This window comes from Prionailurus bengalensis, chromosome A3, assembly GCF_016509475.1.
Source record: "Prionailurus bengalensis isolate Pbe53 chromosome A3, Fcat_Pben_1.1_paternal_pri, whole genome shotgun sequence".
NCBI classification, from domain to species: domain Eukaryota; kingdom Metazoa; phylum Chordata; class Mammalia; order Carnivora; family Felidae; genus Prionailurus; species Prionailurus bengalensis.
In genome coordinates this window covers 94,832,385-94,856,626 of record NC_057354.1, presented here as the reverse complement: position 1 = coordinate 94,856,626, position 24,242 = coordinate 94,832,385, and the positions used below count along the sequence as shown (strand labels likewise).

At 38.1% G+C, this 24,242-nt stretch overlaps 1 protein-coding gene across 1 annotated transcript; it reads left to right on the top strand.

Annotated features, from left to right (window-relative positions):
- The first annotated feature begins 20,367 nt into the window (after nucleotides 1-20,367).
- Nucleotides 20,368-23,099, top strand: LOC122497081 (lithostathine-like). The gene is made up of 6 exons (XM_043603824.1): nucleotides 20,368-20,420; nucleotides 20,716-20,803; nucleotides 21,359-21,477; nucleotides 21,690-21,827; nucleotides 22,413-22,539; nucleotides 22,821-23,099. Exons 2-6 carry the CDS (start codon nucleotides 20,725-20,727, stop codon nucleotides 22,886-22,888), a joined length of 531 nt encoding a protein of 176 aa, XP_043459759.1. The 5' UTR covers nucleotides 20,368-20,420; nucleotides 20,716-20,724; the 3' UTR covers nucleotides 22,889-23,099.
- Nucleotides 23,100-24,242: the final 1,143 nt, after the last annotated feature.

Sequence of the window (24,242 nt, the reverse complement as noted above, 5' to 3'; positions counted from 1 at the left end):
TGAAAACTTAACTACTAATAGCTAATGTTAACTGGAAGCCTTGCTGATAACATGAGTAGTCAATTAACACATATTTTGTATGTTATACATATTATTTATGTATTTTTATAATTAAAGTAAGCTAGGGAAAAGAAAATGTAAATAAGAAAATCATAAGAGAAAATCTATTTGTAAAAAATTTGTATATAAGTGGATTCATGCAGTTCAAATCTATATTGTTCAAGAGTCAGTGCAGTAAAGGTATAAACAAAAGTAAAGATGTATGTTAACAACCATTTTATTAAATGCACTTCTGTGTCAGACATTGTGCCATTATAAATATTATCAAGCATTTGGAGTACTCAAGAATTATATAAGTACTTATCAAGGTTTTTGATTTCACGAATTTGATATCGGAATAGGTATATTGATAGGTATAGGAGGGTTGCTAATCTGTACTTTATTCAAAACAAAGTAAAACAAAACAGAACTTACCATCTATTCTCATAATTTTTTATAAATGGAGGATATTCTAATACCTCAAAATACATTAAAAACATAATCACAGGGGAAAATCTTAACTGAGCTAGCTTTATCCCACCAAATTCTTTATTTTTCCCTGAGTAACATAGTATAAGCAGTTCAGAGCTGCTGTTATAGAACATTCAAGATCTGCAGAGGTGAAAAGAAGACCTCCACTGATTTAAATCAGAACATTAGTAGTCACTTCTTTCTCACTCAGCTGGTTGTGGATTCCTTCATCATAAAAGGACGAGATGTTAAAAGACATGATATGACAGCTGTTAGGCTGAATTTCTCTTCCCCTGAAAAAAAATTGTCCATAATGAAGACATGGCAGTGGCATCTGCTGGCTGTGTGTTTATTTGGGAAGAAGGCTCCACATGTTCCAGACAAAGCAGATGGTTATTATATTCCCCAGGGACTCTCTCACAGAGTTTTTCCTTTGTATCAGTTTCCCCGTTCCCTCTGAAAAACAGATCCCACTGTGTTAACCAATAAAGCAGCCACTGAATTGAGCGGTCTCCCAAGGACGACTGTATTGAGGTTCCCAATTCTTGGTTTTAACACATTGTCATCACTGACTCCTTGCAGTTGATATAAACCACGGTAGCACGCTATGCTAAACAAAGAACAAGGAAATGGTAGGATATGGAAATATCTACAATAGTGTAGACTATTGATCTGTGAAGCAGCTAACATGGCCAAACAACAGGATGGCAGATAAGATAGTTCTAAGAGTTATCACTCACTCTCCTTGAATCTGAGTGAGAAGATCAGGCAGTTTCATAATCTCAGAGAAGAGAAAATGATGGTAAAGATGCAGACCTGAATTGGAAATAGTAAATTCATTCCAAGATAAAAGTGAGGGAGATTTAAAATTCAAGAATTTGCCAAAAGACAGAGTTGACAGAAAGAAGTGATGGAGACGGTACAAGACAGCCAGCATATGGCGGAAGGTTGGTATCCTGGTAAACCACACATGGGGCCACAAGGAACACCTGCAAAGACACAACTCACACAGGAAAGGTCAGACTGAGACAAACTGCTCTCCCATCCCACCCCTCATCTCCCACCCCTGCACTGCCCCAGAAGGGCTGCAGAAGCTGAGTAACCTGGTTTAACTCCTGGGGTTCTAAGAAACCCTAGGTTGTTTGGGCCTAAGAGAAACAGAAGACTTTTAGATGTCTACAACTCTAGCAAATGCATTTATCATATTCACATTTCTGAAGTCAGAAATTCTTTGAATCATTATGTCGTCTTTTATGGAAAAACCATTCTTTAATACTATACCATTTTGTCAATTGCTTTTTTAAAGGTGGCAGCATGGGATTGAGGATATAGTATTTTTAAACTTATTTTATAAACTGGAAGAAGGCTTAATAGTCCCTTGGATTGAAATTGCACTGTCCCCAGGACTAGGTGCAGGAGCCTTGAAATAGAATTGTTGTAATTTCAATAGAGAAGGAGTTAGGACCATGCTAATACAGCAAATTGGAAAACTTGGTAAAGATTTTTTTGAGTGCTCCTTTCTGTCAACAAAGTATTATATATATTTGGTCATGATTTTTTGTGGATTATTTATATCAGTACAGTTTTGTGTTCTGTGTTTTGTAGAGCAATATTGACACCTCTGCTCAAATAAATTAATAAACATCTTTCCCAATAGACTCTCTTGTCAGGGAAAAGTTCTTGTTTATTTAACCCGCTTTTCCAAAGGCCACATGAATGAATAAAAGTCTAAAATAGTGCAATGCATTATATCTTCAGTCAATGTGCCACAAGTCCACATGACAAACTCAACAGAAACATGAAATCTGGATCAAATAAAAGAAACACAGCTACAGAGGACACTTCGCATGTTGAGCACAGTACAGAGGTCTGAATATAGATGAGAGGCTGGAAAAGGACCTAAAAACAGCCCTTTTTTTGAAATGATAAGAACAGGAGAGACATAAGTGAGTTCCCCATTTTGGTAATTTCATTTTACTTTTTATATTGAAACTTTCAGGTACATACAAAGGCAGAGAAAATAATGTAATAAACCACCTGCGTCCATTACTCAGCTTTAACAATATTCAAGTATAAATGAAGTAGGCAGAACACGTTCAGAGCTATGCCGGGTCTTTGGTGGTAGATGAGTCCCTACATAAAATTAGCTCAGCTTTTGTATTTTTATCTATACAAACAACCAAACAAAAACTCTACTACTAAAGCCATTGGATTTCTTCACTCAAAATGTGTCCTAAATGATAAAAGATGAAGCAGGGTAGGGGATACTGGGTAACAATGAGCTGAGATTCAGGTTTGTAGTTTCATACAAAAATCAACTGAGATAAGTTAGTAACCATAAAACAAAAAATTGGGGGACCAAGGGGATTTCACAGTCACTCACTTGCCAACATGTAACTCACTCTCCTCAAAGCAAGAGGAAGAATAAACTCTGAGGTAGCCTCACACTTCTAATCAAGGGAGCACATACAGCCCTCAGGCAGATGGTATTTCAAATTTGGCAAGTGCTAAGAGAGAGCTTACCCGAATAAAATTACCAGCTGCCAAATGCTCCTTTTGTCAGTTCACTCCAGATACCACGGCCACCTCCCACGCCCAAAATACACAAGATCTAACAGAGATTACAAACCACCAATACATAGCCTTCCAATTCAGGCACTAAGTGAAAAATGAAAAAAATATCCAGGAAAGCAAAGAAAGGAGTTGAGTGCAATCCTCCAATATTTTTTCTAAGGCAAAATAATGACACAGAACTTCTACTCAAAGATGAGTAAATAAATGATCCAGCCTTAGATCTCTGTATACATGCCATGTCAAACAAAAAGAAGGACATAGACTTTAGAAGTGAAGTTCAAGTACAGAATACATGTTGAAACTCAAAAAAAAAAAAAAAAAACCAGCAACAACTTCTGCAAAAGTGTCTTTGTATTCTCAAAAGAATAAGAACCTGTCAGTGAGATTACTCAAGACGGAAGATAGAATGACATGGAGAAAAACCTATGATGGTGATATCTGTTTCTTATTCTTGAAGTTCCTTCATCTAGCTCCAAGCCATCTTGACAGTAAGTGTTTTCTCTTTCTCCTTCCTTTTCCGGAACTCAGAAGGTTCTGGATTCATATAGTCCTTTACTGTAAAGTTTTATTTTTATTTTTCCCTTGACTAACTTTTCTGTTATTTTTGTTCTGTCTTTCTTCTTCAATTGAACAAATTACAAGTCTTTTGGTCTCTATGATCTGTATTCCATATATATCATCTTTTTATTAAGATTCAGAAGAAAAACAAGAAACAAAATTTATCATAGATCTGAAACTAAGGAAGCACTAAGGAACAGACCTGAGATGAAAAAGAAGTATATCAGTAGCTTTTAAGACAGGCTTGAGAAATGGTTAAAATATAATGGTGAACTAAAAAAGTAAACAATTTATTATGTATAACTAACTACATAAATAAATAAATGACCATATGAACCCAGGTAGAAAGATCTCATGTTTTTCAAAGGAGGGAAAAATTATATTACTCTCACTCTTCTCCACAAAACACTGGACTCCAGAAGAAAATAGACCATTTGCATAAAAAGCTAAGGGGACAAAAGGTCTATTCTAACAGAATTTCATAACCAGCCAAGATATCATTTTCAGATTAAAATAATAGAAAGTAGAGTCTTAATATTTGTAGCACTCGCAAGCTTTTTCTAAAAAAAAAACACATTTAAATGAATAAGTCAGTTGAGTTTTTCTTTAACTAAAGTTCATATTATATTCAGATTTCTTCAGTATTTTTCCAATGATTTTTTTTTTCTATTCCAGGATTCTACTGCATTCCTGAAACACAAAACTGTGGTATAATAAGTATTTGTTGCTTTAAGCTGCTGGCTTTGGGGGCAACTTGTTACCTAGCAATAGGTAACAATGAATTATAACTGTTTAGCCCCAAATAGGTAGTGTGGTCTTTCCACTCTGTTAGTACCCTTTCTTAAGTATTAATTTACCATATCTATCCTCCTTGCATTCTTACCTTATGGTTTGAACTGATTCAATAAACTGCAGGGTTTGAGCAACTTAACTTCATTGGTAAGTCTTTTTGTTCCATGACTTCTGACTGGGAGTCTACGATTGTATTAAGACAATTTCCCATGGCAACAACATTATTATCAACGGTGGCTACCACAGGTCTCACATAGTCTCCCTCCCAATTCTGGGGGCTAAGGATGTGTGTAAAGAGCTTTCCTGAAGATGCTTAGCTGGTTAGTTAGGAGAGATTTGTCATTTTTACACATAGTAAATACACTGAAGAAGTCTTAGAAATAATTTGAAGAGTAGGATGAATTTCCAAAGTAAATTTAGAACTCTACCATGAACATAATCAGAAATTGCCATCAATGCCAGGCACAAGCTGATCCATAAGCATTTCTCGATCAATAGACCAACACTTGACCCCTCTTCTCAGACTGATTCCTACATATACCTGCAGCTGACCCCTCGTTTTGTGTTCCTTCTGATCTCTAGCCACAATCACGGACTGAATTTAACACAGAGTGTCAGGGGTTGTGGTTGTGTTAACATTGCCTAGCCCCATTTCTGGGAAGGTACAACTCAGTGAGGGTTAGCGTTGGAGTTATTCAATAGATACAGAGGTGGGACATAACAACTCAGGAAAAAATAAACAGTGTTAGGATGGTATTTATGAGAAAAATATAAATCATTAACTCAAATTAACAAGTGGTTATTGAAGACCTACTATGTGCCAGGTTCTATCCCAGGTGCTATGAAAATCCGAACAGTGACTAAGACTCAGTTCTTGCCAAAAACCTTTGAAACACATTTACTCATGAGTGATAGAGTTACAGTTGCTCCTCATGAGGAGAGCACAGTGGAAATGATGACAGAATGAGGCAGATGCACATAAGAATATTTATGACTATGCTGGCAGGTGAATAGTAAATTTTGTGTGAAGCCCTAGTATGTTTAATAGGAAAAATTTACTTCTTATATAAGAACTAATGTTTGTTTTTTAAAAATAGTTTCCATAACAAATAACTACAACACTGGCAACTTAAAACAATACCCTTCTATCATCTCACAGTTAGGGAGGTGAGAAGTTCAGGCATAGCATGGCTCAACTGTTTTTCTACTCCAGATTTCACAGGGCTGAAACCAACAGGACAGGAGGGCTGTATTCCTTTTCTAGAGGCTCCAGGATGAATCTGATTCCCAGGTCCTTCAGCTTGTTGGCAGTATTCAGTTCCTTTGGTCATGGGAATGAAGTCCCTGTGGTCTTGCTGGCTGTCACGTAGAGGTTGTTTTCAGATTTCAGAGAATAACTACATTCCTTAGTTCATGCCCCTCTTCCATTTTCAAAGACAGCATTGATCAGTCAAGTTCTTCTCATACTTGAGATCTCTCTGTTCTCTCCTTTTATCTTTTCTTTCCTAACTTCTGCCACATCTTTCTGACTGACTTTTCTGCCTTCCTCTTCTCCTTTTAAGGGTGCATGTGATTAGATAATGCCAAGATTAATTTTCCAAGATCATCTTCCTATTTTAAAGTCAGCTTCTTAGTAGCTTTAATTACATGGGCAAAGTTCTTCTACCATACTACCTATATTAGTGTTTGAATAACCAGGGGCAGAAATATTGGGGGGGGGCATCTTTAAAATTTTGCCAACCACAATATTTAACAGAGCTCCTGCACTGAAAAAAATGCTGATTTGTTCCTTCAGTACAAAGACCATAAATCACAGATTCTCCCAGGGCTGGAAGCTTGCATAAAGTGGGGTGAAATGATGGGAATAGTTAATCCCTTACAAATGTAAAGGCTAGAATGATTTTGCTCTTTAAATATCAGTTCTATTTGGAGCCAGCAATCACAGATGTCGACTATGTGGTTTTAAAAAATCAATACATTCCTGGAGTGATGATCAGTAGAAGGGTTATAAATTGCATGTATGGCTTACGAGAAATGGATAGGGAGACTTGCCCGTTATATTGACTATTTTGTCTTTGAAATGTAGCCATCAATTATAATGGCCTCTTAGGCAGAAGAAGCCAGATTTACGACCGGAGGAGGAGGGGTATAAGCCTTTACTGAGCTTTGACTTGGGGCCAGAAGTTAGTGAGTCATTGTTATAATCATGTCTTTTGGCTTTATGTGTGGGCAGAGTAGGTAGCACCTAATTCCCTGTGTTTCCCTACAGGCCAAAGCCAAAGGAGGTGAGGAGGGAAGGAGGCTCTCAGCAGGCTCAGCTAGCCAAGTCTTGCCTTGAGGCTGCTCATTTGGGGAGGCCAAGCTGCCATGGGAATATATATTATAGATGAAGATGCTCATCATTTTGGCCATTTGAAAGACAATTCCTGATTTCTCGCATTTATATTTTTGTCTATTTGGATAATATGTAGCAGGTCTTCATTAGGCTAACTTCTCTGTTATGAAATTTCACTTGGGAATACAGGCCATGGTTTTAAATCAGGGAAAATTAGGTGCAGGATTTTCCCTTTAAGGCCTTAAACAAAACGAAGATATTTTATTTTAAAATATAATTATTTAGTTTAATAATTAAAAATGCTTTGGTTTGGTTGTTTTCATTATAAAACAGAGCAATTAATGCTTCTAGCTGCCTTCATTCTAGAGAGAGAACTGGCATTAGCAGGGAAGGTCCTTGCCCTGGGGGAAGGACCGCACTGCTAAAACCTGGGGCTGAAAGCTACTCTCTAGGAAACTGGCTAGAAAGTGGGTAAATTTCTGAGAAATTCTATGGCCAAATGTAACCATGTCTGAAAAAGGGAATATCACCTTTACAAAGGTTTTACCCCTGACACAGTAATTGTACTTTCATTTTTTAATGTTTATTTATTTTTGAGAGAGCACAGGTGGGGGAGGGGGCAAGAGGGGGGCAGAGGGTCTGAAGCGGGCTCTGGGCTGACAAGCTGATAGTAGCCAGCCTGACACGGGGCTTGAACTCACAAACTGTGAGATCATGACTTGAGCCAAAGTCAGATGCTCAACCTACTGAGACACCCAGGTGCCCCTATTTTCATTTTTGAGTCGACTTTCCCACAATTAAAAATTGTGGGATATATATAATATATATATACACACACACATGTACACATACATGTGTGTGTGTATGTGTGTGTACATTTGTGCATGAGAAGTTTTCCTCCTACTTCTGGACCCATCTTCTTGGATGCACAAGACCACCCTTTGTATTTGAAGGGAGCTATCTTTATTACTGTCTTCTTTATCCTCTAAGAGTTTTTTCATGCATATAAAAGCAAGTATTAATATATTTTCTTCCCTTTTTACACAAAGTATAAACACTCTGTTTTGTACCTTTTTTCACTTTTAATCATACCTTAGAAATTTTTGTCATCAGTACATGAAGAGCTTTTACATTCTTTTTTATAGCTACATAGTATGGGGCCTCAATTCCTCATCTGCATTTCAGAAAAACAAAATAAAACTTTAAATTGCTCAGTATTTCACCCCTAGGTATATATTTAAGAAGAGAGTATACATAGATATACTGCAAGACAAGTAATATTCCTAGCAGCACTATGCTTAAAGACAAACACTGAATATCAGCCAAATGTCCATCAACAAACAGAAGAAAATATAAATAAATTGCATTATATCCACACAATGAAGACTGCACAGAAATTAGAATGAATAATCTACACTTACACAAAATAATTTCAACGTATCTACAAAGTTAATTGAGAGAAGCCAGTCACTGGACATTTATATTTTATGATTCCATTTATGTCACGTATGGAAAATGCTAAACTCATTTAAGTATTTGAAGTAGAGGTGGATCTCCTGGGATGCTGGTAATTACTATTTTCTGATCCAAGTTCTGGATATACTGATGTATTCAGTTAATGAAAACTGATTAAACTATGCATTTACCACTTGTGGACTTTTTTTCATATATATTATACTTTGATAAAAAGTTTTTTTTGTTTAAAGGAAGAGCAAAAAAAGCAGTAAAAACCAAACATTTTTATCACTCACTTGGTGAACTGAATTACTTTTTTACTATTGCCTGAGCAGATTACCACAAACTTACACTGTTTAAACAGCACAAATTTATTATCCACAATTCTGCAGTTTGGAAGTCTCAGAGCATGGGTTCTGGTTATCTGCTCCAGGTTTCCTAAGGCTAAAATCTAAGCATCTTCTTTTGTGGAGGTTCTAGGAGAGAATCTGCTTTCAAACTCACTCACGTTGTTAGCAGAATTCAGTTCCTAGTATCTATCTGAAGTCTCCATTTCTTTGTTGGCTGTTGGTATCCTTCAATCCTTAAAGACATCTATATTCCTTTTGCCCCCTGTACCTTTAAGCCAGTAGTGGTGCATACAGTCCTTCTCTGTGGCTTTCCTTTCTAGCACATCTCTCTTTCTCTTCTCTTCTGTCTCTTGTTCCAGCCAGAGATGGTCATCTATTTTTAACATCTCAGGTAATTATATTGGGTTCACCTAGAAAATACACAATGATCTCCCCATCTCAATGTCCCTAATGTTAATTACATTTGTAAAGTTCCTTTTGTCATGTAACCAAATATATGCAGCCTAATGTAATGTCATGTAACCCTGGAACTCTTAGGTTCCAGGGATTAGGGCATGGACATCCTTGAGGGACCATCACTCTGCCCAATCCAGTGATGCAATCTCACCCTGTCTGAATTGCCCTGAAGTGAAGATACTTCAAAACTTATGGTCTTTATATATATCCCATTTAATGTGATTTTTCAAACAATTGCTGCCAAATGTTAATGCAGCTGATAAAAAAGTGCTGTCCTCATCTATCCTGGCAATATAATATGCAATTACATATTACCATATTACCTTTTAATTCAAAAATTCTAAATTCTGAAACAAATCTGATTCAGGGACTATGAAGTGATCTTTCATTGAATGGATGCACCATAGTTTATTCTGCTCCTTTGATGTATATGTAGGTTATTTCTGATCTTTTCCTGTTACTACTAATCTTGTAACAGCAAACTTGAACATAGTTGATTTTGCATCATATGTAAATGTATTTGTATAATAAATATTAAGAAGTAAAACTTTATGACAAAAGGATATATCTATTTTTAATTTTATTTTTTTAATGTTTTATTTGTTTTTGAGAGAGAGAGAGAGAGGGAGACAGAGCATGAGCAGGGGAGGGGCAGAGAGAGAGGGAAAAATAGAATCCGAAGAAGGCTCCAGGCTCTGATCTGTCAGCACAGAGCCCAACATGGGGATCGAACCCACAGACCGCAAGATCATTACCTGAGCCAAAGTCAGATGCTCAACCGACTGAGCCACCCAAGCACCCCAATATATCTATTTTTAATTTTGATATATGTGGCCAAATTATACTATGGGAAGGCAGGCATCACATTAATTTATCTTTCCTCACTTCATGTATGAAGATTCTGCTTCCTCACAGTCCTGCTCATACAGTTTATAATCAAACTTGTAGATCTTTGCCACTATGCTAGATTCAGTACAGTTTTACTTTAATTAAGAGACCTACTTTTGGTGAAGTTTTAATTTTACAGAAAAACTGAGCAGAAAGTACAGAGTTCCTATATGATTTAGTGTGGTTTTAATTTGCAATTATTTTATTGTGTGAGCATATTTTTAATAGAATAATCATACTGTAGTATAAAGAAAATTGTAATTCTTTTACTGTGAAATATTTGTTTATGTTCTCTGCAATTCTTTTCTACTGAATTATTGCTATTTTAAAATTGATTTCTAGAAAATCATTGTATATTAGGTATATTTTTGGTATAAGTTAAAAATGGGTGTTCCCAGATTTGCCTTTTGACTACTTACTTTATTAGATAGTTTGCATCACAGAAGTGTTTTACTTTTACGTAAATTATGTTATTAATATACCCTTCTATAGTTTATTGTTTTTATCATACTAAAAACTGCCTTTTGTAGACTGCTTATGCATGTGAATTATGAATCTAAGTTCTAATTCTGAGCATATCACCTTATCAAAAACAATATATAAGAGCTTGCTACATTCTAGTAAAAAAAAAGCCTTCATGTAGTATATATGTTAAAGTATTAATATTTTGCGATTTGCATATTCATAAACCAAATAGCCAGATAGATGAGAATAGCAGGGGAAACATGTTCACTAATTATACATAGGACCAACATATTAGGCTTCATTAAGTATTAAAATCCTGAACATGGATGGTATTTGTTTGCACTATAGGCATGCAACTATCACTGCTCTTCACTTAAAGGGTAAATCTTTGTCAGAATGCAGGGACCTTGTTCACATAAGATCCTTCATTCCAGGTACAATTATCAATCTTATCGTAAGCAGCCACTGTACAGAGACAAAAACCACCAATAACAGGAAAGTGAAATTGAGAGGAATGTTCTCATTCCTGTTCTCATAAAGCTTATGAAAATACTGGAGATTTAGCAAGTGTCATAAGACAAGAGAAGGAAAAGAATAGGAGAAAATACTGGGGGAGAATTAGCAGGTGTTGGAAGAGAGGAATAAAAGAATAGGAGGAAAAATTATGGAGGACCAACAAATTTTAGATTTGGGTGGAAGGAGGAAAAGGGAGGACAAAATCTAGAGGAATTGACAGATGTTATAAAAAAGACAGAGATGCTGTTGGGGAGGAGAGGTCGGAAAATCGTGGAACCTGGAATGACCTGAAAGTTGAGATTGACATTAAGTGTGCATGTAGACCTAAACCTTGGACCAAGACTCCAGCCACAAACATAGGACTGACTTAGGACATGTACACTGGATCTGGACTATAGGAATGAACCATAAGCCTGTACTGAATATGGACTGGAACTTGACATTGTACCTTTTACCTGAAATTTCCATAATTTCAAACTTAGACTTTAGACCAAGACCTGGATCTCACATATTAGACATTAATGTGAACCTATTCTCTAGACTTATACACTGGAATGAGACAGGAGACCTAAAACTAGGACCTGAATTTGTGCAGAACATTGAATCTGACCTTAATCATGCTCCATAGTCATGGACTTGTGAGTTTGTCCTTGACATTGATCTAGACATCTAATCTCAGACTCGAGACTTAGTCTGGACCTGGACATGACCTTGGACCTAGAACTTGGACCTGGAATTCATTTCTTTCTTTTTTTTTTAATTTTTTTATATTTACTTATTTGTTTTATTTTATTTTATTTTATTTTTTTTTAATATATGAAATTTATTGTCAAATTGGTTTCCATACAACACCCAGTGCTCAACCCAAAAGGTGCCCTCCTCAATATCCATCAACAACCCTCCCCTCCCTCCCACCCCCCATCAACCCTCAGTTTGTTCTCAGTTTTTAACAGTCTCTTATGCTTTGGCTCTCTCCCATTCTAACCTCTTTTTTTTTTTCCTTCCCCTCCCCCATGGGTTCCTGTTAAGTTTCTCAGGATCCACATAAGAGTGAAACCATATGGTATCTGTCTTTCTCTGTATGGCTTATTTCACTTAGCATCACACTCTCCAGTTCCATCCACATTGCTACAAAAGGCCATATTTCATTTTTCCTCATTGCCACGTAGTATTCCATTGTGTATATAAACCACAATTTCTTTATCCATTCATCAGTTGATGGACATTTAGGCTCTTTCCATAATTTGGCTATTGTTGACAGTGCTGCTATAAACATTGGGGTACAAGTGCCCCTATGCATCAGTACTCCTGTATCCCTTGGATAAATTCCTAGCAGTGCTATTGCTGGGTCATAGGGTAGGTCTATTTTTAATTTTCTGAGGAACCTCCACACTGCTTTCCAGAGCGGCTGCACCACTTTGCATTCCCACCAACAGTGCAAGAGGGTTCCCGTTTCTCCACATCCTCTCCAGCATCTATAGTCTCCTGAGTTGTTCATTTTGGCCACTCTGACTGGCGTGAGGTGATACCTGAGTGTGGTTTTGATTTGTATTTCCCTGAGAAGGAGCGACGTTGAACATCTTTTCATGTGCCTGTTGGCCATCCGGATGTCTTCTTTAGAGAAGTGTCTGTTCATGTTTTCTGCCCATTTCTTCACTGGGTTATTTGTTTTTCGGGTGTGGAGTTTGGTGAGCTCTTTATAGATTTTGGATACTAGCCCTTTGTCCGATATGTCATTTGCGAATATCTTTTCCCATTCCGTTGGTTGCCTTTTAGTTTTGTTGGTTGTTTCCTTTGCTGTGCAGAAGCTTTTAATCTTCATAAGGTCCCAGTAATTCACTTTTGCTTTTAATTCCCTTGCCTTTGGGGATGTGTCGAGTAAGAGATTGCTATGGCCGAGGTCAGAGAGGTCTTTTCCTGCTTTCTCCTCTAAGGTTTTCATGGTTTCCTGTCTCACATTCAGGTCCTTTATCTATTTTGAGTTTATTTTTGTGAATGGTGTGAGAAAGTGGTCTAGTTTCAACCTTCTGCATGTTGCTGTCCAGTTCTCCCAGCACCATTTGTTAAAGGACTGTCTTTTTTCCATTGGATGTTCTTTCCTGCTTTGTCAAAGATTAGTTGGCCATACATTTGTGGGTCTAGTTCTGGGGTTTCTATTTTATTCCATTGGTCTATGTGTCTGTTTTTGTGCCAATACCATGCTGTCTTGATGATGACAGCTTTGTAGTAGAGGCTAAAGTCTGGAATTGTGATGCCTCCTGCTTTGGTCTTCTTCTTCAAAATTCCTTTGGCTATACGGGGCCTTTTGTGGTTCCATATGAATTTTAGGATTGCTTGTTCTAGTTTCGAGAAGAATGCTGGTGCAATTTTGATTGGGATTGCATTGAATGTGTAGATAGCTTTGGGTAGTATTGACATTTTGACAATATTTATTCTTCCAATCCATGAGCAGGGAATGTCTTTCCATTTCTTTAAATCTTCTTCAATTACCTTCATAAGCTTTCTATAGTTTTCAGCATACAGATCCTTTACATCTTTGTTTAGATTTATTCCTTGGTATTTTATGCTTCTTGGTGCAATGTGAATGGGATCAGTTTCTTTATTTGTCTTTCTGTTGCTTCATTGTTAGTGTATAAGAATGCAACTGATTTCTGTACATTGATTTTGTATCCTGCAACTTTGCTGAATTCCTGTATCAGTTCTAGCAGACTTTTGGTGGAGTCTATCGGATTTTCCATGTATAATATCATGTCATCTGCAAAAAGGGAAAGCTTGAATTCATCTTTGCCAATTTGGATGCCTTTGATTTCCTTTTGTTGTCTGATTGCTGATGCTAGCACTTCCAGCACTATGTTAAACAGCAGCGGTGAGAGTGGGCATCCCTGTCGTGTTCCTGATCTCAGGGAAAAAGCTCTCAGTTTTTCCCCGTTGAGGATGATGTTAGCTGTGGGCTTTTCATAAATAGCTTTTATGATCTTTAAGTATGTTCCTTCTATCCCGACTTTCTCAAGGGTTTTTATTAAGAATATTTATTTATTTTTGAGAGAGAGACAGAGTGTGAGTGGGGAGGGGGGAGAAAGACAGAGGGAGACACAGAATCCAAATCAGGCTTTGGGCTCTGAGCTGTCAGCACAGAGCCCAACACGGGGCTCAAAGTCACAAACCCCAAGATTATGACCTAAGCCGAAGTCAGATGCTTAACTGACTGAGCCACCTAGGTGCCCCTGGACTTCATTTCTAAACACAGATGTGAAACTGGACTCTAGAACTTTACCATGATCTTAGAACTTTTATCTAGACCTGAATATTGACTGTAAATCAAAAATGAATTTGACCTAGATCTCAGACCAGCTATTAGACCTGGACCTTGTGTCTGGACAAGATCCAGAGTGGAAATATACCTAGGAATACAACCTTGGGGATGGTGTTTGTCCTTAGGTAGATATGGACTTTGGACCGGCCTTTGGACCAGGACCTAGACTTCACTTTGGTCATAGATGCTGACTGTGGACCTCTAATCTGGAAATGGATTTTGGATGGAGAACTTGGACCTGCATATTCTAGTTTCTTGAACACAATCTTCAGTTGGAATTTAAAGTTTTTTGAATTGGTAATGTTACTTTGGAGAAGAGTATCTGAGACCAACCTTTTTTCTTATACTGCTTTTTTTCCACAAATGATGCTTTCATTGAACTTAATTTACTATAACTATTTGGAAAAAGTACATTTGAAATGGATGTGTTTTTCTGAGCTCTTTTGATTAGACTGGGTTCATGATTAAACATCTGTTTCTTTTACAATTGGAACAAAAATTATCAAAACCAGTGCCTTTTGGAATCACACCAACTTGTTAACTGTCTGCTAAGATCAGGTCACACCCCTCCTGCTTTATGCTATCAAAATCTTTATACTAATTCTTCAGGGATCTTACTATATTATAAATAATTGATTAGTTATACTACTATTTGATTATTTTACTTCTAATTTTTTATGTCCCAGTTGACAGCAAAGTAGTCGGTGGTACAAATCTGGTTTATTGCCTGTTTTTATATGGCCTATAAGCAAAGAATTTTCTTACATTTTTAAATGGTTGGAAAATAATCAAAAGAAGAGTATTTTGATATTGTAATAATGTTGTATGGTGACAGATGGTATCTACAGTTATCATGGTGAGCACTGAGTAATACATAGAATTGTTGAATCAGTGTGTTGTACACCTGAAACTAACACTGTGTGACACATAGAAATGATATGAAATTCAAACTTCAGTGTTAATAATTAATGTTCAACTAGAACACAAACATGTCCATCATTTGCATATTGCCTTTGGCTGCTTTCATGCTATAATGGCAGAGTTCAGAGACAGAATGCCCCACAGAGCCCAGACTATTTACTATCTGGTCCTTTACAGAAGTTTGCTAACCACTTTCCTACACAGCAAAGATGAAGACCATGTTTGTCATTATTACCACTGCATTTAGATTTTAGACATTAGAAACAAATTTTTTTTAATGTTCATTATTTTTGAGACAGAGACAGAGTACAAGCCGGGGAGAGGCTGAGTGAGGGAGGGAGACACAGAATCCAAAGCAGGCTCCAGGCTCTGAGCTGTCAGCACAGAGTCTGACATGGGGCTCGAACTCACCAACGGTGAGAGATCACAACCTGAGCCGAAGTCAGACACTTAATGGAATGAGCCACCCACGCAACCCCCGATTTTAGAGATTTTAAAATGGTTTAGGTAAATTACAAATCTTAAAATCAGTGAAAAGTGGTAAATTTCCACCAATAGAAGAAAGGATACATACTTTTGAAATACTTAGATGAGTAAATACTACATTGCATTTAAAATCAAAGAATTAGACTATTTATCTCAAAATAGATTTTAAAACCTAAGGTCAAATGAACAAAAAAATTGTAGAATGTTATATGAAATATGACACATATATGTTAATCTAGAAATATAAGATAATACTACATAGAGTGATATATCTATGTTCAACAAATGCTCAAAAATATAAATTGGAAGAATGATTAGAAAATTCATAATGGAGAAGGAGTAAAAATTAGGTAAGAAGTATGAAATAGCTACTAGGTTATTTCTTCATTACTTCTTGTTTACTTCTTTATTTCTTAAAAAAATAAAGATGTGAAAATGGCAAGATATAATTGCTGTTCATTCTAGATGGTGAATACATACATGTTTATTAATTTTTTCTGTATCATAAAAACAATGCATAATAAAAAGAAAAGCAGCACAGCTATGAAAGCATTTCTGATTTTTATTTTTATTTGCTGCCAAAAGAAATACAAACTCTGGAAATGCATTTCAGATCTGCAGAGTTTCCAGCAACAAACTGATTATAAATGATGGTGACCAGCTGGAAATATAATCTCACTTTTTTCCCAAATGAAGAACATTTTGTATTATGACTAGTTTATCCTAAAAGACAATTAAGTAACAAAAAATAGCCTTTATCAAACACTCAAATATATTGGAAGAACTAACATGATACGCAACAGGGAATTGTTCTAAGGCCAATGTGAGGCGCTGAAACCAAACGAAAATTGACAGTTTCCTGATAAGAGCTTTATTGCCCCCAATAACTGCACAGGTGATAAAAATAGTTACTGTTCATTACTTGCATATAATTAACCAGATGTCAGCAGCTATGGTATCAACTCTCCAGGGCTCTGATAACTTCCCTCATTGGCCTCAGGGACTTTGAGGTTTGTCAGCCTGCCTTGTTTCACAAAGTGTATGGCACCTCATTTTTTTTTTTTGTTGTTCCCATTTTTTTCTGACAGGCTTAGGATAAGGTGAAAGGACCAAAGTCGCATCTTGGGTATTTGGTTAATATATCCCAACTGGGTGTGCTTTAGTGATAAATCTCCAATAAAATATACTTCAAGGCTATTCCAGGAACCCTTCACATTTCACCATCCTTGGGAGAAACATACTAGATTTCCTCAAAGTGGTCATTTTCCCCTTGTATAAATTCTAGGAATAACCATACAAAGGCTTATCTGCAAATATTGTTGGACTTGGAAGTTAATAGAGATAAGAAGTACAACCTGGACATCATATCTTTTGGCAAAGGAAACTTCTTAAAGCTCAATCTTGGCTATTCCAAGAGTAAGGATTCCTCTCCCACCACCAGGAAGTGGACTGTAAATAACCTAAGACCAGCTCCCTTAAAGATAGCATTTAAGCAAACTTCTCAGTGCCTGGTTAATGAGGATTGTTTGGAAGAACAATTACAAATAAAACAATAACAACTAACTTTTACTGAGTTTAGTGAGCTGTCATTAGAAACCAAAGTCTTATATTGCAGTTAGGGATATTATAGCCTCAAGGTTTATTATAATATAACATTATTTGAATTAAAATAAAAACAAAACTGAGTTTTAATAACTTCTCATAGGAGTATCTGAATTTAACTGCCTTCTAGCTGGCAACAGGGAAGATTCAGGAGGACAGTAAACCAAGCACAGTTTGAAAAGAAGAGAAATTTTAGAGAGCCACATATAATTCCTTCTCCTATAGATAAGTGAAGGACTCAGAGGTTTTCCATTTTCACAACTATTTAAACTCTGCTTTGAAAGATGGTATCTGATGGTCACTCTTTTTAACTCTGAAGATACAATTTTTATCTGGTTGGACATAGAATATCAATTACCTCATTGCTTTTTCTTGTTTTTATTTAATTGTTTACATAGCTGTTAAATATTATTTATTTATAATACTTTAGTATTTCATTTGAATTTGTAAAATTTATTTTTAATGTGTAGAGTACATATGATTCTACATGAATATTGCTCTATATATGCTATTTATAGTTTATGGTAATGATGAGAAAAATGCATACGTGTTATTATTGATAGTGAACATGTAAGTTAAACTATACCTGCTTATTTTTTTGAAGTTTATTTATTTTGAGAGAGACAGAGAGAATGCATAAGCTGGGGAGGGGCAGAGAGAGAGGGAAAGAGAGAATCTCAAGCATGCTCCACACTCAGCTCAGAGCCCAATGCGGGGCTCAATCTCATGATCGTCAGCTGAAATGAAGAGTTGGATACTCAGCCAACTGAGCCACCCAGGTGCCCCTATAACTTTTGTTTGGAAAATTTTAGACATATGGAAAAAATTGAAAGAATATTATAATACCATTACACCTTACACTTAGATTTGGTAATTGTTACCATATTGTAATATATTTGCTTTATTTATCATTCCTTGACCTCTTCTCCACCCCACACACAGACATTTTCTTTAATAATTTGAAAATAAGTTGTGGATATCATGACATTTCACCTCTAAATACCTCACTATAAATATCAGAAGTATAAGGAAATCTACTGACTATAATACCATTATCACAAGAAAGAGAATTTAAAATTCTAGGATTATCAAATATCAGTCCATATTTACATTTCACAGTTGTCCCTGAAATGACTTACTTTATTAATCAAGATCCAATTAAAATTTACTCACTCAATCAGGTTGCTATATCTCTTTAGGTTCTTTTAATTTATTTATTTTATTTTATTTTTTTAATTTTTTTTTCAACGTTTATTTATTTTTGGGACAGAGAGAGACAGAGCATGAACGGGGGTGGGGCAGAGACAAAGGGAGACACAGAATCGGAAACAGGCTCCAGGCTCTGAGCCATCAGCCCAGAGCCTGACGCGGGGCTCGAACTCACGGACCGCGAGATCGTGACCTGGCTGAAGTCGGACGCTTAACCGACTGCGCCACCCAGGCGCCCCAGGTTATTTTAATTTAAAATGGATTCTTTGTGGGGCGCCTGGGTGGCTCAGTCGGTTAGGCATCAGACTTTGGCTCAGGTCATGATCTCACGGTCTGTGAGTTTGAGCCCCGTGTTGGGCTCAGTGCTGACATCTCAGAGCCTGGAGCCTGCTTCTGATTGTGTGTCTCCCTCTCTCTCTGCCCCTCCCCAACTCATGCTCTGTCGCTCTCTGTCTCAGAAATAAGTAAACATTAAAAAAAAAATTTAATGGATTCTTTGCTCCATTACACTGAATTTTTCAGGAATTCAGGACCACAGTCCATTCCAGATTTGTTAATTGTCATTATTAACTTCTCCTCAAGTAATTCTTTTGATGTAGCAAGATTAATTTCCTAATCATCTTAACTATCATATTTTATGATATACTATTTTTATACTTTTAAACTTCAATTTCCACTGAGCTCTCACTGTTAGTCATAGGATTGCATTTACATATTTTTGTATATGTTTGTAAAGTAATAATTTTTTCCCGTTTTAACAAAAGAATCTGTTGGCTATATTTCTTATTAGATCATTTGTGGGATCCACTGAGTTTGGATTCTGAGGAGATGAATCAATGATGAACTTAACTGCATGACCTCATCACAAAGCTCTACCATAGACATCTACACACAAGCTTGCCTATAAAAATATAGTATAAAAAAGGGTTTGTAGACACTCCCAGCCTAACTTTGTCTAGGACTGGCCAAAACGCCCCTGAAACACATCATATGAGCCACATGTTTTTCACTGTGGCAAAATTGCAAACTCAGAAAGTAAACCTGTCTGAGGAACTTTTCTCAGTACCCCCACAGGAAGCTGGCCCCTCTCCCAGTAAGAATGTAACAGAAATAAATGTCTTTTAATCTAAAGCCGAACAATAGCCTTGCAAGGAGGTTGTTAGCAGCCCAGGGCAGTGAGCATCTTGATGCCACACCTCTAACTTACCGGCAATGTAGGACGATATCTACAATTTCAACCAATTGCTGCTCTGACCCTTCTTTAAGCCTCATGCTTTCTTCCTTTGGCTCTTCATCTTACTCTAGTCCTCCTTATGCTTTAATTTCCATTTCTTCTTAATCTATCACATAATGAGTATCCATCAGGTAAGCTCCATCGCTCAGGAGACTGGCAAGACAAGTTTAATCATCTCATTTTCCTTAATATCTTGGGTTACCTATTGAGTCATCAGATGATTCTGAATTTTCATTAAAATTCGCCACCGAGTTTAAGAGGAAACCCTGAAACGATCTGTCCTATTAGTTTCAGTTCCTTCTATGCCCTCACCTGTAATTCCCATACTCACCTCCACTTATCATGAAATTATAATTAGTTATATTAATTATATTATACAAAATAGAAAGAAATACATATTTATGCCAAAGAGAGTCCTTGAGATATCCACCAGAAGAACGACTCCATTTTCCAGTGCCACAATTTGTAACCAGTCCATAACAAGGAAGAGACAGGGAAAGACCAAATGTCACTTATTGTTGGGAAAAGTGCTGGCCTGCTAACTGGAAAGAGGCAGTATCTGTGGCAATTCCCAGGCTTTGCTGGGAAGAGACTCCTCCATGTGGTGGCAATTTCCTTGAACAAATAGAAGCCCCTCCCATGACCCCTGTCCCCTCCACATTCCTGTAATTCATTTGAGTGCCCCTCCTTCCAATTTTCTTATAAAATCACAGTCTTCTCTGACATGACAAACCACTGCAAATCCCTGCAAGACAGGTGAGTGGAGGCTGACAGAAGATGAGACCATGGCAAGAGCTATACTGTACATATTTGGGGGAAGCTACAGGAGGATCTCTGTCAGATACAGGAGCTCTGAGACTCAGCACAGGCAGGCTTGGGAGGTCTCATGGGGAGCATGTACAGATTTTCTAGTTCTTTCCAGAGCTATACAAGGGGATGGATGTCACCAAGATGAACTTATTCCTAGGGGACTAACAAAGGAAAGACAAGGATCTCTATATGTCCTCTCTCTGATCACACTTCTCTTAGTGAAATCTGATTGCTTCCTCAGGTCACAGACATGATGCGGCCTCACACGGACCTCCCCAGCATGTCCTGGATGCTGTTCTCCTGCCTGATGTTGCTGTCTCAGGTCCAAGGTGAGATTTCTCTGCCTCTGACACTGGGTCCTTGCGAATGCTCAGGGCCAAGAGGAGAAGGAAGACTCTCGTGGTACTGGTGACATATATCCCCACACCATGAAATGGCCTGTGACTCGTCCATCACCACACCATCCTTCAGGGTAACCAGGGGTGGCAGGCATCACAGTGGTCCACTAGCACTGCAAGGAGGTCCTTTGCTTCTTGTCAGTGCACTCTCATTTATGTTGGTAGGAGAAAGAGGAAAGTGTGAAGGGACAGAAATAAAATAAGGGGAAGGAAAATGAGGACCCAGGGCAAGAATGTGTATCCTAGAGCAGGGAAGGGTTGGACTGTGAATGGGAAAGATGAAAAGAAAGGAGAGGTTTCCTCATTTAGTGGGGCTGGTTCAAGAACAAGAAATCCTGAAAGTGTTGGCAGTGGTGAGAGGCAGTCAGGACTTTGGCATCACTTCCCCAAGCACCGACCCCATAGACGTTCCTTTAGGTCACCTCCCACCCTGATCCCCAGTCTCCTATTCACCTCTTCTCTCTCTTTTGTGTCCTTCCATCCTAGGTGAAGACTCGCCAAAGGAAGTGCCCACTCCACGGATCACGTGTCCCAAAGGCTCCAAGGCCTATGCCTCCCACTGCTATGCCTTGTTTATGACACCAAAATCCTGGATGAATGCAGATGTGAGTACTTGGATTTGCAGGTCGAGGTTTTAAGGGCAAGTACACTAGAGACCTGGCGGTGGGGGGGGGGGGTTCCCACTCCCCAGAGTTCCTTGGGGGTGACGGTGAGCATCCTCATCTTTTGCATACATACCTCTTCTCCCCTACCTCTGCACTGCCCGTCTCCCAGTGATGTCTCAGGCCTCCCCTGAGTCTCTCCCTTCCCCACACAGATGGCCTGCCAGAAGAGACCCTCGGGACACCTTGTGTCTGTGCTCAGTGGGGCTGAGGCATCCTTTGTGGCCTCCCTAGTACAGAACAGTGCGAACACTTACTCAAACATCTGGATGGGGCTCCATGATCCCACAGAGGTATGAATACATCTTCTCTCTATAACCTCTCAAGCTGCTATTGCCACCCGAGCCCACTCCCTGTCCCCTGTGTCTGCCCAGTAAATGCCCCAGAGAGCCTTGGAGCTCAGAGATCCAGGAGGATATTAGGAGAAAAGGGAGGACCTTGTGGCCAGCTGAACAGCTGAGTTCTGTGGAAGTCTCTTGACTCTGCTGAAGTTAGTCTGCTTCTTAATTTGCATGTGAGGCCATGTAATTCAGTTCTCTGAGCTTCACAGAGTCTACACATATTGTGCCGAGTGATTCCTAAATGAAGAGAGGATCCATTTTTGCTCTATGGAACAGACACTGTCTTTGAGGTTCAGAAGCTAATCACATATGCATCACTCAGTGAGAGGTTACTCTGAATGGGTCTATTGGTCTTTGTGTTTATGGGCTTCAGGAGTTGTCAATAAGAGCAAGGAGTTAGGAGGAGTCTCCCAGAGGAGAGCTTTGGCTCCCAGGCAGCATCTAGAGGAGCAGACCAAATTCCATGATGCTGGGGAGGGGTTCCTGCAAGGAGCCCTTTAATGGCCATTCAACCTCACTAGACTCCATCCTCTCTAGGGCTATGAGCCCAATGCAGGTGGATGGGAGTGGAGTAGCACGGATGTGCTGAATTACCTTGCCTGGGAGAGACACCCCTCCACTAACCCAAACCCCGGCTACTGTGGGAGTCTGTCAGCAAGCACAGGTAAGCAACAGAGGAGCTCCTTTCTGCCAGACCTCTCCATCCTTTTTCCCTATTTCTCAGTGTGACCGTCAGAGAATCCCCTTGAGCAAGAAAATGTAGGGTTGGTTTATCTTCTCCCACCCCTTCTCATCTCTCCTTTCTTTGAGTCCCATTCCCCTGGAGTAGGACACTGCTGAGGATGAGGGAGAGGCTGTGAATCCTACGCCAGAATCTGGGCTGCCTGTACCTTGGGTTCATGAGCTGCACCAGCCACATCTACCTGAGCTCCTCTGTCTCTCTAGGATATCTGAAATGGAGAGATTATAACTGCGGTGCGATGCTACCTTATATCTGCAAGTTCAAGGACTAGGTCTGGTGGGACGTCAGGAGCCTGAGTTTGCAGGCAGCTCATCATGGACACAGAACCAAGTATGACAACCCACCCTGGAAGGGGACAGCCTCCCATGCCTTCAAACTTGACCACCTCATTTGACCTTCCTTTCTCTTCAGCCTCATTTCAAACTCTTCTATAACTTGAGTTTCAACAGGGAGAATAAAAAAATAAGAAATTTGTTCTGCAATTGCCTCTTTTGTGTGCTTTAGTCTCATAGAAAAACTCTGAAATGGTTCAGGGAGGAGTCTTTGTAGATTTCTCCTTGCCCAATTTCACCCTTGTTCCTAGATAAATAACTAAATATGCATCCGTAGCAGCACATTTGTGATAAGGTGTTTCAGCATTGCTCATGTAGGATTTGGGTTGTGCACACTGCCCTCCCACACAGTCTCTTACCCACAAAGTCCCCCCAGGCCAGGTCTCTGATAGTATGACACATCAGTCTAGAGGTTCATACAATGTTAGGATAGTGTTCCTAAACTATCAGAGTGAAGGAAAATGAATAAGCTTCATCAATATCTGTAATATAGACTATGAACAAATAATTTTTAAAAATTAAATATATAAAACAATCAAAATGCAGACCTAATTTTTTTGTTAGTAGTTTTGACAGACATATAAGTGATCTGTCAAATTATTTTACAATTTACTGATAACTTTCAAATTCTATACTTCCTTGTCTTGGTCAGCTGGCACCGGTCCACTGAACTATGTGTTGCCCTGTCCTTAAAGGGCAAAAAAGGCACTACTAGGTCCTTTGGTTTTTGCCCTTAAAACATTCTGACCTCAGTCAGGACTGGAGTTGGGATGACTTTAACATCTGATATGGTTTTTAAAAATATTTTTTGAATAAAACGTTATGTTTTTTTTTGAAGAAATTCCCTCTAACTGAATGAAGGCAAGACCGAGGTTTGTCAAGTATCTGTATATATCAAGACCACAAATCTGCCTCCCATCTAACACCACCCCTCCATAGCTACATCTTTCTATTATATAAAAAAGTATATTTGGCTAGTACCCTAATCTGGAAAAGAAGTTGTCACACAAGAACCACTGGCAAAATTTTCTCTATGAGCAAAGAATTTTACAACATTGCTAGAAAAAGTTATTGCTTCTCAAACAGATAGATGAATGGACATGTGGATGGACAGTGTCATTTTTTAAAAAAAAATAATTATTTGGTAAATTTCTTTTGCTTTTCAAAGATAGACTGCTTTGAATAAATGCCCATTTAGCATTTTTTGGTGGAAACACTTTTTCATCATTTTAAATTAATTTATGATGTGCAACACCATGGGTCTTGATCTTCTGTCCTGGTTAAAGTCATAAA